This window comes from Puma concolor, chromosome C2 (assembly GCF_028749965.1).
Source record: "Puma concolor isolate L17-30 chromosome C2, mPumCon1.1.hap2, whole genome shotgun sequence".
Classification (NCBI taxonomy): domain Eukaryota; kingdom Metazoa; phylum Chordata; class Mammalia; order Carnivora; family Felidae; genus Puma; species Puma concolor.
The window spans coordinates 2,145,913-2,161,844 of record NC_141675.1 but is presented as its reverse complement, the minus strand read 5'-3'; the positions used below and the strand labels follow the sequence as shown (position 1 = coordinate 2,161,844).

Sequence of the window (15,932 nt, the reverse complement as noted above, 5' to 3'; positions counted from 1 at the left end):
CACTGCCAAAGCTCAACCGTTGCCCAAAACATCTCCTAGCTCAGTCCTCAAAACGCATCTTCCAAAGGGCAACTCAGCACGAAAACTTACCGCCCCACCTCCCACTCCACCAAAATAAGAAAGACAAAACCACCGTGTCAGATTTTGGATTGTAGTGATGCTCTACCCTATACTGGGTAATAGATCCTTTAAACGTGACATAAACAACACCTTCCCACGGTAGAAGTATTAGACAATGTGGGGAAATGCAAAGAAACTAGAAAAACCGTGTGTTAATCCCATTACTCAGAGACAACTGCTATGGGCATTCTGGCTCAGCCTTCCAGATTCACACACACGCACACCCTAGATACACGGAATAAAGCACAGAGACTGTTCTGTTCTTAAAACTGGTATCATCATAATACATGCACCAGTTACAACACTGGCTTCCCACCTTCAACACACTATGCGAAATGTCCATGGAGGCGACAAGGGCAAGTGCCAGATAAGGACGTACTGCCGTTTACTCCACCTACTGCCAAACTTTCAGGGCGCTTCTTGTTTTTGTTCTTAGTAACCAATTGGCTCAGTCTGCATTCAACAGCATCGGTGGTTTTCAACCAGGAGTTATTTTGCCCCCAGGGAACATTTCACAAGGTCTGCAGATGCTTTGGGTTGTCACATCTGTAGGGGGAGAGCGTGCGGCTGGCACCTGGTGGGTGGAGGCCAAGGGATGCTACCAGGCCCGCTGCTTGTGAGCCTCCACAACGAAGGATTTTCAGGTGCTGTGAGTGGCACTTGTGCCGAGGGTGGGAAATGCTGCCCTGGGGCACGCGTTCTCCCATTCCCCACGGGGACGCACCCATCGACAGGGCATGCCCAAGAAGGTAAAAATGGATTCTTACAGGAGAAAAGAACACCTTACTCTTTTTTATATGTAAAGCACAGATGTATACACACACACACTTCTACAGTAGATCAGAGGTATTAAAATTTCGTGGGCAGGAAATTAGAAAAAAATGTCTACAGGGGCGCCGGGGTGGCTCAGTTGGTTAAGTGTCTGACTTCGGCTCGGGTCGTGATCTCACGGTTCGAGGGTTCGAGCCCCACATCGGGCTCTGCGCCAACAGCTCAGAGCCTGGAGCCTGCTCAGGATTCTGTGTCTCTCTCTCTCTCTCTCTCTCTCTCTCTGCCCTTCCCCTGCCCGTGCTGTCTCTCTCAAAAAAAAATAAATAAATAAACGTTAAAAAATTTTTAATTAAAAAGATGTCTAAAAAGGCTTTTTAGGGGCAATAACGAAAAAGAAGTTAAGAAACATTGCTCTAAGGCCATAAAATGAATGGCCTTCAGCTCCACCCAATATATCAAAGAATCTTAGAGGTATGACACTGAGTGAAAGGCACACCCCGCTGAGAAATACAGACAGCTGTTACAGAAACTTTTGCGCGCCCAAGTCCTGTCAACCAATGCCGACTTCCTTCTTTTCTAACCCCTGGGCTTCGGTTCCATTCCAGAACCATGGGGGGGGGGGAGAGCATGTGAGGTGTACCCACGTGTGGTATGACCTCAGACACGTGGGGAGAAGAGAACGGAGACACAACTGGTCAGGGAGGAAAGTGGACAAGGTGCCAGGAGGGCCTCACAAACGGAGGCACTAACAGGGGTTCTGAGAGTCACATGGACGCCAACAAGCCAACTGGGAAGGCCTCCAGGCAGAGGAGGGCCTACGTGGACAAGAGGCCACCATGAATTTGGTGGCCAGTGCGAAGAATTGTTAATGATATGAAAAAATGCTTATGACCGTAGGCTCAAGCAAGAAGAGTCAGGTAAGAAACTGGTCAGTTTACACTAACTCTGTAAAAAGAAATGTTTTAAAGGCATGGAAAAAAAAATCAAGGAAATCTCCCCAGAACGTAAAGAGCTTTGCTTCTGACTCCAGAAGCAAATTATGGTTTCTCTGTTTTCTTACATTCTTCCATGCTTCCCCACACTTACTTATTTAGGAATCAAGGGGCAAAAGGATTATGGAATTCAAGCGGGGGGAGGTGCGAAGGGCAGAGGCAGAGGAGGCGGCGGCTGGCAGGGCCCTGGCAGGACCCACAGTCAAGTTCAGGTCGTCCAAGGGATGCACACAAGAAATGCCCCTCACGCAGCCAATTCTGCTCTGCTCTGCGGAATTCATATCCGATTACACTCCTCATGGCACGTCGACGACCAAAAGGTACAGAAAAGTTGTGAGCGAAGCTTGAAAGTGACTTGGGAAGAAGCAGAGATTTAAAAACGGGGGAAACTAGAGAAAACCCGAGGTGAACACAAAGGAAGAAGACCCATTCGTGCGAAGCCACACTCACCGGCAGCCTTGACATCTTCACGTGGGAAAACAGGCTCCTATAAGCTTCACCAGTACAGACTCAAGACGGGTGGAGGGGCGTTCAGTGCTCCGGGAGCAGTGAGCTGGCCTCTCTCCCCCATGCAGGGTCAGAATGGCCACTGTGGCCAGGTCGGCCTTCTCAGCGCCTCATTCGACCTACACCTGAAGGGCAAGAGGGCGGCCACGCTCCCTTCCCACAGGGACCGTTCCTACAACGGCCCATAGCGTTGTTCCTCAGAAGGAAATCCTGCCCACACTTCTCTAGGGAGTTGCACTGCACCCCCTTGCCGCTTCAGGATGCAGCCCCTTTTACGTTTCTTCCTTGGCAAATGACTAATGAACATGGTTTTATGTGTTATTGCTGTTGTTTTTAAGTTTATTTATTGAGAGAGAGAGAACATGAGCAGGGCAGGGGCAGAGAGAAAGGGCTGAGAGAATCTGACAGCACGGAGCCCGATGCGGGGCTCGAGACTCACAAACTATGAGAGAGTGACCGGAGCCGAAAGCAAAAGTTGGGACGCTTAACTGACTGGGCCACCCAGGCGCCCCGGTTGTGCGTTTCACCTAAGTAATTTTGCAAACATCACAAATTGTTGCAGGTCAAATGCCCCAATTTTTCACGTGGAAAATACTTGGCACATGATGTACCCACAATATACCGGTCCTTGCAGAGCAAAGAACACATGGAAGGAGGAGAGTGGGGGCAGGAAGCAGGAGAGAAAGCAGAAGAATGGCCCCAGTTCACCACATCCTCTTTCAAACCAGCATGAACTGACTGCCTAAGCAGGGCAGACACCAAATCATTTTAATCCGTGTTGCACCCCCTCAGCCACAGGCAACGTGGCAGCAGAGAAAGAGGCAGGCCACGGGATCAGTGGGCCTAGGATGCAATCCTGACTCTGCCACCTGCCCACTGGGCGACCTGGGCCAAGTCACTTCACCCCTTTGAAGTTCTTCTTTTCAAAGAGACATCGGTCGGAATAATTGCATGGCGTCTGGAGGGCAGTCAGCTCAGGGTCCGGTATACAGCAGCCACGAACGACAATGCCTCCCCAAAGTGTGGCTTATATAAAATCACCAGCTGTGGCACTGCCTTGCAGTGAAACAGGCTTGTGAGGCCCACCTCTGCATCGCTCCCGGGTACGATGCGGCCGGATGAAAGCCTTCCCCGCCCCCCACCTTCCCGTGCTCATCTCTGAGGCTACCTGCATGGTTATAATGGGCCCTCCATTCTGATAGAGGAGAGGCTTCATCTTGGGCAGAAGGACTCCCAACCACTTGTCCACGGCTGCAAGGTAATCTGGAAAAGAGGACAGGTTTAACACCGTTCCACAGCTTTTGGTGCACACACACACTGACGCCCTGTCACCCTGGGGCTCGCAGCCGAGATCGGGATGTGCCAGACTCAGCGAGACTGAGATGGGGTAGCTGCACGCACTGATGTGATAAAAGCTGTCCCACAAGGAGCCATCTGCTCAGCGGGTTCCCAGTGGAAAGGAGCACATGCATGGTCTCTGCCCCACCACGGGGACACCAGGCCTGGAGCGCAGGAGGCTGGTCCAGCCCATGTTTGTTGAAGGAAGAAAAGAGTGCCTGAAGGGAGTGTCTTTCTCTCTGTCACAGTAGGATGGGTGTTTTTTTATTTTTTAAAATGAAGCTTTAATAAATTAAATACTGACACTGGCAAATGGAGATAACAGAGCGCACCCTTTGTAAAGAGGCCGTGAGGACGAAATGAGGTAATACAGGTAAAAACATGAATAATGTGCTGGGACTGCAAACCGGGAGGGTAATGCACTAAGAAGGATGTACACGTAGAGCACAGGACACCAGCCTTTCGCACAGCAAATTCAATCAATGTTAGCTGCTCTTCGGACCGTCCCGAGACCAGCATCTTCAGGAGGCAGAAATGCAGCTACTGGGACCTTCTGCCTCATCAGGGTTTGCAGCGAAAATAATTTCTAGTTGTTGAAAAAGGCCAGAAAAAGACTATCATTTTACAGATCGCCCTGTAAAGGTCAACAAACGAACTGTCATTTTGATTAGCCAGATGCTATCACTGGGCATGTAATTATTGAGAAAGTAGGAAGAGAAAGCATTAAAGTCAGTCGGTCAACCGCAAACAGGGCCCAGTGCCAGTTCAGAGTCACCAGTTTATCAGCAAGATCTGGTCAAACAGTTCGAGACAGCCTTATTTCCTACACATTCAAAGTCTGCAGTGGACACTGACTAACACACTTCCACTAAGCCTTCCAAAGTGTCTGTGCAGAAGAACCCCAGCCTTCAAAACACCTGCTGCTTTTGGTATAAAATGTCACGAAAGACATCATCATTCTCTCAGGACACCTGTAACAACTTACCTGGATCAGAAGAACGGAGAATAATCGACTCTTTTAATAACAGCCAAGCCGGCAATCCTCCCTAGGATGGGGGGTGGGGCAAAAGGAGGGAGAAGCCATTATGAGGTCTCAAGGCAGAGAGAAATTACTCTTAGCGGTGACGGAAAAGAAGACTTTCAGGGAAGAAGGGGTAGTCGAGGCGGGCTTTGTGGTGTAGAACTTTCAGGGACGGTAGTGATCATAACTTCCTTTTACTAGTAAGATGGCATCACATGAATGGAGTGTTTGGAGAATAATCAAAGCTTTTCCATGGCTCATCCCACTTAATCGTACAACAACCCTGTGAGGTAGACGGAGCCCGTACCGTGAACCGATGGGGAAAGTGAGTTATGTGAGCACCAAGGGGAGGACGCACGCCTTCGGACCCTTCCCTGTTCCTCTCTGCCTAGACACCTCCTGAGGTAAAAGATCCCTATGCCGGCTGTAGTCACAGACTCACTGTCATCTGGAATGGGAAACTATTTAAACTGCTTTAACTCACTTTGCCCCAGATCCCTGCCAGTCAGCCCGCCCCTGTCATGCGCACCAGCCGGGCAGAGCCAGGTCTGGCCACACTCACCATGTCCCACTCTGCACAGATGTAGGGTCCGGGCCTCAGGATAACCAGCAGTCCCAGCTCATGGGCCAGCTTGAGAAAATATTCCACATCATGTTCCCCAGAAAACTGGTACTGTCCTGGCTGGGGCTCGTGAAAGTTCCAGGGCACATACCTGCCAAGAAACACACAGCCCCTTCTTGGAAATAGCTCAAAAATCCAGTTGTCCTATGTGACCGACCTTCCTTCCTTCCTTCCTTCCTTCCTTCCTTCCTTCCTTCATTCCTTCCTTCCTTAAATGTTTATATATTTTTGACAGAGAGCATGAGCTGGGGAAGGGCAGAGAGAAGGGGGCAGAGGATCTGAAGCAGGCTCCGCACTTACAGCAGAGAGCCCGATGTGGGGCTTGAACTCAAGAAGCACGAAATCATGACCTCAACCGACTAAGCCACCCGGGCGCCCCCCTCATGTGAATTTCTAAACCGTCAGCAGAACTGTGGACCCTCAGGACACTCACATAGCTCCCCTCGGCAGCCTCTTGGGAAAGAGGCCTTGTCTTGAGTTTTCAGAGCAGTTACCCAAGTGAACCAAACTTGGTGGGGGGACACATTTCAGTTTATGACCCACAAAGAATGCCCATTCCTATTTAACAACTTAAAAAAACCACAGAATTACATAAACATTAATTACTACTATGTAGAAATTATATATACCTGTGGAAGGCTTAGGGAAAATGAAAATACCTATGCTAAGGTAATAAGAGATATTTATTTTTTGAAAATGCTTTTTAATAAAAATAAAAATTAAGAAAACCCCTCCAAGGCAAGGGAAACCAAAGCAAAAATGAACTATTGGGACCTCATCAAGATAAAAAGCTTCTGCACAGCAAAGGAAACAATCAGCAAAACTAAAAGGCAACCAACGGAACGGGAAAGATATTTGTAAATGACATTATCAGACAAAGGGCTAGTATCCAAAATCTGTAAAGAGCTCACCAAACTCAACACCCCAAAAACAAATAATCCAGTGAAGAAATGGGCAAAAGACATGAATAGACACTTCTCCAAAGAAGACATCCAGGTGACCAACCGACACATGAAAAAATGCTCAGCATCACTCATCATCAGGGAAATGCAAAGCAAAACCACAATGAGATACCACCTCACACCTGTCAGAATGGCTCACATTAACGACACAGGAGACAACAGATGTTGGCGAGGATGCGGAGACAGAGGATGTCTTTTGCACTGCTGCTGGCGATGCAAGCTGGTGCAGCTACTCTGCAAAACAGTATGGAGGTTCCTCAAAAACTAAAAACAGAACTACCCTACGACCCAGCAATTGCACTAGTAGGCTTTTATCCACAGGATACAGGTGTGCTGTTTTGAAGGGGCACATGCACCCCCATGTTTATAGCAGCACTATCCACAACAGCCAAAGTATGGAAACAGCCCAAATGTCCATTGATGGATGAATGGATAAAGAAGATGTGGTATATATATACAATGGAGTATTACTCGGCAGTCAAAAAGAATGAAATCTTGCCATTTGCAACTACGTGGATGGAACTAGAGGGTATTATGTAAGTGAAATTAGTCACAGAAAGACAAATATCATATGACTTCATTCATATGAATACTTTAAGATACAAAACAGAAAGGGGCGCCTGAGTGGCTCAGTCGGTTGAGCGTCCGACTTGGGCTCAGGTCAGGATCTCACGGTTTGTGAGTTCGAGTCCCGTGTTGGGATCGGTGCTGACAGCTCGGAGCCTGGAGCCTGCTTTGGATTCTGTGTCTCCCTCTCTCTCTGCCCCTCCTCTGGGTCGTGCTCTGTCTCTCTCTCTCAAAAATAAACATTAAAAAACAAAAAAAAGATACAAACAGATGAACGGAAGGGAAGGAAAGCAAAAATAATATAAAAACAGGGAGGGGGACAAAACATAAGAGACTCTTAAATATAGAGAACAAACAGAGGGTTGCTGGAAGGGTGGTGGGAGGGGGGATGGGCTACATGGGCAAGGGCATTAAGGAATCTACTCCTGAAATCATTGTTGCACCATATGCTAACTTGGATGTAAATTAAAAGATAAATAAATTATTACAATAACAAAAAACCCCTCCAACCCTTGTGTCCTCCTACAAGAGATTTTGTCAGGAGCAGCACGCAGGAAGTGACAAAAACATGGGACACAAACTGGAATACGGAGCCACCCACTGCCATCGCAGAGGTCTCTCGGATGACCCCTGGCTTATGGCCCTTTTCCACAATCCCATGGCTTTAGGGCTCCATGGCACAGACAGCCCCGGTCCCCCAGAGCTTAAGTGTTCAACTACAGGGAGGAAATGGATGCCCCAGGCCTCTGCCTCTGCATTTTCTCACCCTTTATCTTGAAGAGGCAATCCTCATCAGTAGTGCAAAAACCAGAGTGGCCAGCCAACCCAGCTTTTCTCCCAATTAGTCACCTTGCAACAGCAGAAGAGACGAGGAGAGATAGTTATTGGGGTAATTCTCTATCTGGAGTTAGAGAAGTACCCCAGCAGAACCACAAAGAAAAACTGGGATTCAGGAACCTACCTAACCTGGCACACTCCCCCAAGAACTGAGAGAAGCTGTGGCCGCCTATAAACATTGCTACCTTCAAGTTCTAGGGAGACCTCTGGCCAAAAATAGGCACTTGGGCAAATTTCAGTCTCACCAGCCATAAAGGGGAGTGAAGGGATGGAATCCTTTGTGTAAAGGGCCCTGCGCACGGCAAGCACTCAATCACGGTTACTTCCCTTTCCTTTCAAAGCTGATATTCACTTCACGATTTCCACTGACAAGGTTCAAGATCGGAAGAAGTGGTTAATTATCTGAAGATGGGCCAGTCGAGCTGAGGACAAGCCCCTCCCAGAACACCGGGTTATGCTGTTTCCCGTTCTGAGCAATGAAACCGCTAGGCGCGCGGAGAAACGCGGCTGGCGGCAGCCCGTCTCCAGGCGCGGGTGTCTAGGCCCAGGTGAGAGCCCAGTGCCCTCCTACTTACGTCTGGATGGCGTTCAGCCCGGCCATCTTCATTTTCAGGAGCCGGTCCTTCCAGTAGAAGCGGGGCACCCGAAAGTAGTGAATGCTCCCCGAGATGTAGCGGAACGGCTGGCCATCCTTGAGGAAGCGGTTGTGGCTGTAGTCGATCTTGAACGTCCTCCGGGAAGCATTCTACGGGGCAGGGATGGGGCCACGTGAGAACTTCCACCTTCCCCATCTTGGGAGCAGAAACTCTCAGTGGCAGGCGGCCTCCTGCCTGTTTCATTTGTGGAATCTGCTGATCGAGTCAGTGCGTGGCTTCTGGGCCCAAAAGCAAACCGCTGCCCAGACGGTGGCTACTGCACTCAGGCAACAGAAATCACCGGGAAGGACCCCTGTGCAGGATTCCCAAGGGCTTACTTTTCCAGAGGCCAGCACTGATCTGGTAAAGACCTTGCCGGAGCTGACTCTTTCCTTGATCGAGCAAAGCCCAATGTGCTGGGAATGGAAGACACAATCACACCCTCCCTCCCTGTGGCGGTCACTCACTGGAGCACTGGATGCACCTCGACAGTAATGTCACCGGGTGCAGGCAAGGCATGAGAGGTCTAGAGTCCTGGCTGGTGCTCTAAGTGTGGCAGTGACCAGGTGAACTCTCTCGAACCCACATCTCCACTGCCATAAACATGCAGGATGTCTGACGAGATGAACTTCAAGCCAATCTGTTTCCAGTTAGGGGCTGCAATCCCACTGGTGAATCATGAACCCAGTTTGGGCAACGACTGGCACTTAAAAAAATTTTTTTTTGATTGACGCTTTTTTAGTAATAAAATATCAGCATACTACACATAATTAAGACAAGTATTAGTTTATGAAACGGTTGTTACGTATACAGATGCAGAGTTGCATCAGATGTAAGTCTGTACGGGGTTGCAATGGAAGGCGTGTTTCTAGCAAAATCAAAAAACCTAGGCAAATCAAATTTCGAGAAACACTGGAGATCACTTCAGAAGCTGAAATGCTAGAATTTGAAAGGGAAGATGTCAAAGGGGAGGCAGAGAGAACACTGCCCTCTGGTGGATGGAAGAAGGCAGTGATGGGTCATGGGTGCCAACAGGACCAGACCCATAAGAAACCAATTAAGTGCTGTCCCCCACTCTTGGTAAGATTTCCTGCACAGCTTTAGGAATTTTTTTTTTAATGTTTTATTTATTTTGAGAGAGAGGGAGACAGAGTACAAGTGGGGGAGGGGCAGAGAGACAGGGAGACACAGAATCCGAAGCAGGCTCTGGGCTCTGAGCTGTCAGCACAGAACCCGATGTGGGGCTTGAACTCGTGAGCCACAAGAGCATGACCCAAACTGAAGTCAGACACTTTACCGACTGAGACACCCAGGTGCCCCTAGGCTTTTTTTAAAAACCTTTTTTTTTTTTTTTTTTCCATAGCAGCACCACAGTCCATGACAGTTTTGGAGGTCTCCCTTGAAGTAACTGTGACAGCATGAGTCCTTGATCACACCTCGCCTGAAATCCAACTTAGGGAGTTAAAGCACCGTGATGGAAAGTTAAACAACTCAGAGTAGATCGTTTAGGGGCGAATGGACAGCTTTACTGTAGGTGAGTTCACCTCAATAGACCTAACCAAAAATAAACAAATAAATCATGGGGCGCCTGGGTGGCTCAGTCGGTTAAGCGTCTGACTTCGGCTCAGGTCATGATTTCACGTTCCGTGAGTTCGAGCCCCGCGTCGGGCTCTGTGCTGACAGCTCAGAGCCTGGAGCCCGCTTCGGATTCTGCGTCTCCCTCTCTCTCTGACCCTCCCCCATTCATGCTCTGTCTCTCTCTGTCTCAAAAATAAATAAACATTAAAAAAAATTTTTTTTAAACAAGTAAATCATCTAAGAATCATTTTTTATTTTAATTTTATTTTTAAGGTTTTTTTGTTTATTTAGAGAGAGACAGCGCAATTGGGGGAAGGGCAGAGAACAAGGGAGAGAGAATCCCAAGCAGGCTCTAAGCTGCCAGCGTAGAGCCTGACACGGAGCTCGAACTCATGAAACCGTGAGATCACGACCTGAGCCAAAATCCAGAGTCGGACGATTAGCGACCGAGGCTCCCCAAGAATCTTTTTTTTTTTTTTTTTAAGGCCGGAGTGTCAGTTTAATATTACTTTGTTCCTCTAGTAAACAAGGCTTTAGCTGCCTTTCAAAGGCAAGAAACTCCTAAAGAAACTCACAAAAAAATGTAAAAGCTACTTCTTTTACCAGGTGCCCAACGGATGGGTTTGAAGACATTTTCACGGCATGTATGTGACCAGGTGGCAGACAAGGGTTTCCCACACATTCCGTGAGTTCAGAAGCGGCGCGTGGGGTGGGGAAATTCTGGGGACGGGTAGCAAAGGATAAGCGACCGGGAGAAGGACAGGCTGTTTGAAGCCCTCTTGTCTAGGGCAAGGGGCTCGGAGGAACAGAAGATGTGGTGGGTGAGAAATGTCCAGCAGAAAGGGACTCAGGTCTCTGTCCCACTCGGTGCAGCAACGTCCCTGCATCGAAATAACCCCCGAATCCAGCCCCAATATCTCTCTCCCGTCCGTTTCATAAATATGGCCAAACCTCTACTATGTGCTGAGGAGTAACAGAGGGAGCCACACAGATGTGGCCACAGCCTGCACGGAGCTTCCCTGTGGCCCGGGACAGACCCAGGGGTCAACGCGGTGAGGCCCAGGTGGTTAGAGCAAGGATAAAACCTTCACGTCGCACAGCTTAACCCACAGTGTTAGCCGTCGACTGTGTCTCGATAAAGCTGGGGTCAGGATTAGAGTGGAATGCTGCGGAGGTAATAAATGGCATGTAACGCAGGTGTGGGACACAAGGACAAGCTTCCCAGAGGAAGGAGCCCTGGCTCTCAACTTGGGCCACACATCAGAATCACCTGCGCCAACTTTTAAAAACCGCCAAGTCAGGCCTCACCCCCAGACATCAGAGCTTAATTGATCTTGGGTGGTGCCCGGGCACTGGTGTTTCCTAAAACTGCCCAGACGACGATGTACTACTGTACGGCCAGGGCTGCAAACTACTGGCCTGAGCTGAGCCCCAGGATGAGGTGGAGTGAGGCAAGGGGAAGGACACGGGCAGAGGACACAGTGTGGGGGATGCAGAGAGGGAGGCCTGGGACCTCGGGACGGTGCAGTCAGGAGCTGAAGATGGGCAGGACCAGACCAGATGTGCCCCAACATCCAGTCATGGGCCTGGGCTTCAGGCCAAGGGCCACGGACAGCGACTTACACAGAAGAGTGCCTGAAAACACGGTTTTCACATGTTTGGCACTCTGGCAGCAAAAAGGAAGCAGAGTCAGGGACCATGGTGACAGCAGCATGTGGGCAGTGGACGGGGGGGGGGGGGGGGGGGGGGGTGGTATAAGTCGCAGGACCGGGGTGGGTGGTTAGAGGCAGGACACAGGGGTTAACCTGAAGAGGCTCCCATTGGCCTCAGGTGGAAACACCGGGGGCATTTAAAAGAAGAGAGACTTAAAAGACATATCATCGGGGGGAAATAAAGACCGTATAGATATTAACACCTGTGGGTTACACCTACATGATTCCTCTGCTCAACCTCAGCCTCTTTTAATTTTTTTTTAACGTTTATTTATTTTTGGGACAGAGAGAGACAGAGCATGAACAGGGGAGGGGCAGAGAGAGAGGGAGACACAGAATCGGAAGCAGGTCCAGGCTCTCAGCCATCAGCCCAGAGCCCGACGCGGGGCTCGAACTCACGGACCGCAAGATCGTGACCTGAGCTGAAGTCGGATGCTTAACCGACTGAGCCACCCAGGCGCCCCAACCCCAGCCTCTTAAAAAGGGAACAAGCAGACATTATGTCCCTCATGTTGTCACTCAACAGGAGGTACACAGCCCCACCTAAAGCAGTCCTCATTACTGAACTTGAATCTCAGATGAACCGTAATCTAATGATAACACAAGAACGCAAAATGCGCCAAAGGCAAAACGAGGGACATTCTAGAAGCCCGATGATAGAGCTGCTCCAGCAGATTGATGGTATTAACATCAAACAAGATAGGGGCACCTGGGGGGCTCAGTCAGTAAGCGTCCCACTTCGGCTCAGGTCATGATCTCGCGGTTCGTGAGTTTGAGCCCCGCGTCAGGCTCTGTGCTGACAGCTCAGAGCCTGGAGCCTGCTTCGGATTCTGTGTCTCCCTCTCTCTCAGCCCCTCCCCCATTCATGCTCTGTGTCTCTCTGAAAGATAAACAAACATTTAAAAAAATTTTTTTGTGGGGCGCCTGGGTGGCGCAGTCGATTAAGCGTCCGACTTCAGCCAGGTCGCGATCTCGCGGTCCGTGAGTTCGAGCCCCACGTCGGGCTCTGGGCTGATGGCTCAGAGCCTGGAGCCTGCTTCTAATTCTGTGTCTCCCTCTCTCTCTGCCCCTCCCCCATTCATGCTCTGTCTCTCTCTGTCCCAAAAATAAATAAACGTTGAAAAAAAAATTTAAAAAAATAAAATAAAATAAAAATTAAAAATAAAAAATAAAAAAATTTTTTGAAAAATCAAACAAGATATTGTTAGAAAACAAAAGAGAACTTAAGAGCCACAATAACCTAATGCAACATGGGATCCTGATTCTAATGAACTGCCAAAAAAAAAAAAAAAAACCCAATGTTACGACGGGGAAAACTGAATACAGACCAGGCATTGGGTGGAATTAAAACTGTTCATTCTGTTGGCTATAATGATGGCATGGTGACCTCACACACACACAAAAAAGTTCTCATCAGAGATACATCCAGAAGTATTTTTAAAAATATCTTTTTGCATGTCATGTTTATTTATTTTTGAGAGAGACAGAGCACAAGCAGGGGAGGTGCAGAGAGAGATGTGGAGACACAGGATTCGAAGCAGGCTCCAGGCTCCGAGCTGTCAGCACAGAGCCTGATGTGGGGCTGGAACTCAGACTGTGAGATCATGACCTGAGCCAAAGTCGACGCCTAACCGCCTGAGCTACCCAGGCACCCCCTAGATACATCCAGAAGTATTTCTGGGTGGAATGACAACCTCTGAGGTCACTACAGATGGAAAAGAAAAAGAGCAAACAAAAAAAGCAAAGCTGATCATCATGGAAGCTAGGTATGGATACATGGGTATTCTCTTTGTCCCTTTGTGTGTCTGTTTTTAATTGCAACACTGTTTAAACCAAATGCAGCTTAGAGGCTCCGGGGTGGCTCATCTGGTTAAGCGTCTGACTCTTGGTTTCGGTTCAGGTCATGATCTCAAGGTTCATGGGTTCGAGCCCCACGTCGGGCTCTGCGCTGACAATGCAGAGCCTGCTTGGGATTCTGTCTCTCTCCCTCTCTGCCCCTCCCTGCTTACAATCTGTCTCTCAAAATAAATAAATTTAAAAAAAAACGCACTTCAAAATAAAGGCTTTTTCTTGGTTATAAGAAAAACAAAAGCATGGTTCATGAAAAGACTTGTAACAAATGTTCACAGCAGATTTATCCATCATTGTCCAACACTGGAAGGAAGCGAATATCCATCAACAGAGCTATTGGGGCTTCCGGCAACACGGATACATCTCAAAAATGTCATGCTGAGCGAAAGAAGCCCTACACAAAAGGTTCTCACCGGAGGAGCCCATTCATGTGAAGCTCTAGAACAGGCAAATCTAATCTATGGTGGGAAAAAAAGGGGAGGAGTCGCTGCCTTTGGGAGAGGGAGGCAGGCATTGCATGGGAAGGAACACGAGCGAACGTCCTGGGGTAACTGTAATCTAGCTGAATGAGGGATCTGGACTGTACAGGGTTCTGCATTTGTCATGTTCACCGAATGGTACCCTTAAGGTTTGTATACGTCACTGTATGTAAAGTTCACCTTAAAAGGGGGAAAAAAGAGCGACAAACAAATACTGATCCCTAGTTAATGATACAGGACCCGCTAAAGTGCTCAGAGTGGGGAGTACATGAATGCCTGCAGCTTACATGCAAAAGATGGGGTGGACTGATGAGTGCATGGATGGCCACCATATGTTAATGGTAGGGTCTGGATGGTGAGCATAAAATTCTTTCAACTCTATGTGTGAAAATTTGTCCTAGTAAAACAATGACACAAATAAAAAAGCCAGCGGGGGGAGTGGGGGGCGGGAATTGGAGAAAGGTGGTCAAAAGGTCCAAACTTCCGGTTAAAAGATAAAGAAACACTAAAGATGTGATGCACCGCATGATGGCTGTAGTTGACACTGCTGTGTGACACACGGGGAAGTTGGGAAGAGAGAAACTCCTACGAGTTCTCATGGCACGGAGAAAACTGTTTTCCCTTCTTTTCTTCCTTTCCTTTCCGTTGTATCTATATGGGAGACTGATGTCAGCTGAGCATACTGTGGTGATCATTTCACGATATACGTAAGTCAAACCATCATGCTGTATGCCTTAAACTTGTACAGTGATGGGCGTTTGTCAGTAAAACTGGAAAAATAAATATAAATAAATAAAATTAAAAAGTGGACTGATGAACTGAGTTACGGCTTCTAGGCTAAGGGCATTGTGCATGAGTGTACGTACCCCTCCCCGCCCCCGCCACGATTAAGTATTAGGCAGCCCCTGAGACGAAGGGCATGCTCTTGACCTTGCAGGAACAGCTTCGATACGTAAAGAGTTAAAAGAGAAGGTTGAGAGTTGTTTTTAAAGCATACCCATGTCAGCTGCAGCCCTCGTGGACGGTCCTCTGTGAGCTCAGTACACTCTATGCTGACAGTGTCTCAGCCCAGACCCGCAGCTTGGGACTCTGTGCCTTCCTGCCGCACATGGGAACCTGCTCTCCCAGGGATCCAGGGGGTTCCCATGCCCCTCTGGAAAACCCTCAACCAATGGGGGTGGATCACCGCATTCTCCTCTTTCGGGCAGACAATTCTGGAGACCTTCTATGGCTGGCAGGATCCCGGCCCTACTGCCCAGAGCGAGAACCATGATACGTCCTTAAACAGACTTCTGCTTCTTTTCACCTGCCCCTCCTCCCTGCACTCTCGGCTCACTTCTCAGATCACCTGCACTCAAGCCTTTATCTCGTGTGTTACTTCTAGAGGAACCCACTCTGAGACAGTGGGTACCAGGGTTAGTCTAAACAGCAGATCCTCAGGATGTGAGCCTGTACTTAGATTTCTCTTATCTATCGAACGGCAACAAGAACCCTACAGCTGGTGCTAAGTGGGTGTGTAAATACAAATTCTGAGGTCCTCGCCTGTGCGGGCCTGGGAGGAGGTATGGGCCGAAGGACAGCCGGCATCTGCCGTAGCTCTTCCCTTGGAATGGGGCGGGGGGATGGTAAGTAGCAGTAATTACAAGGATTATTGAAGTCGGCTGATTTTTTATTAACAGATTTGGAAGCTTTGAAGAAAGACCGCTTGAGGGGCTCAAGTCAGCCATTCTGTGATGCCAAAAGCTTCCGCGGCAATATTTAAAGACTGACGTCTCCGGCCAGAGACGTAAGGCTCAGGACTTAACCACACGGGCACATGGGACAGGATCTCGAGGCGCAGAATGTGAGGCTGGATAGAGGGGAGTTTACTGACATGGTGCCCTCTCCCATGACCTCTGAGTTACCATCTTGATGGAAGGACCTTAACCCAGTTGCTATGC

The 15,932-nt window shown here is 48.8% G+C and overlaps 1 protein-coding gene across 7 annotated transcripts in view; it reads right to left on the bottom strand.

Moving 5' to 3' along the window:
- The window catches only part of GLB1 (galactosidase beta 1), a 121,526-nt gene that overhangs the window by 89,375 nt on the left and 16,219 nt on the right, over positions 1-15,932 (bottom strand). For all 7 annotated transcript variants that reach the window (XR_015255927.1, XR_015255928.1, XM_086720350.1 and 4 more), the window contains exons 2-5: positions 8,313-8,482; positions 5,312-5,462; positions 4,714-4,774; positions 3,559-3,653 (exon numbers count right to left, since the gene is read on the bottom strand). Coding sequence is in view for 5 of the 7 variants with exons in the window: in XM_086720350.1 (XP_086576476.1) it covers positions 3,559-3,653; positions 4,714-4,774; positions 5,312-5,462; positions 8,313-8,482 (477 nt within the window). In the remaining 2 variants the exon portion in view is untranslated. The remainder of the gene's footprint in view (positions 1-3,558; positions 3,654-4,713; positions 4,775-5,311; positions 5,463-8,312; positions 8,483-15,932) is intronic.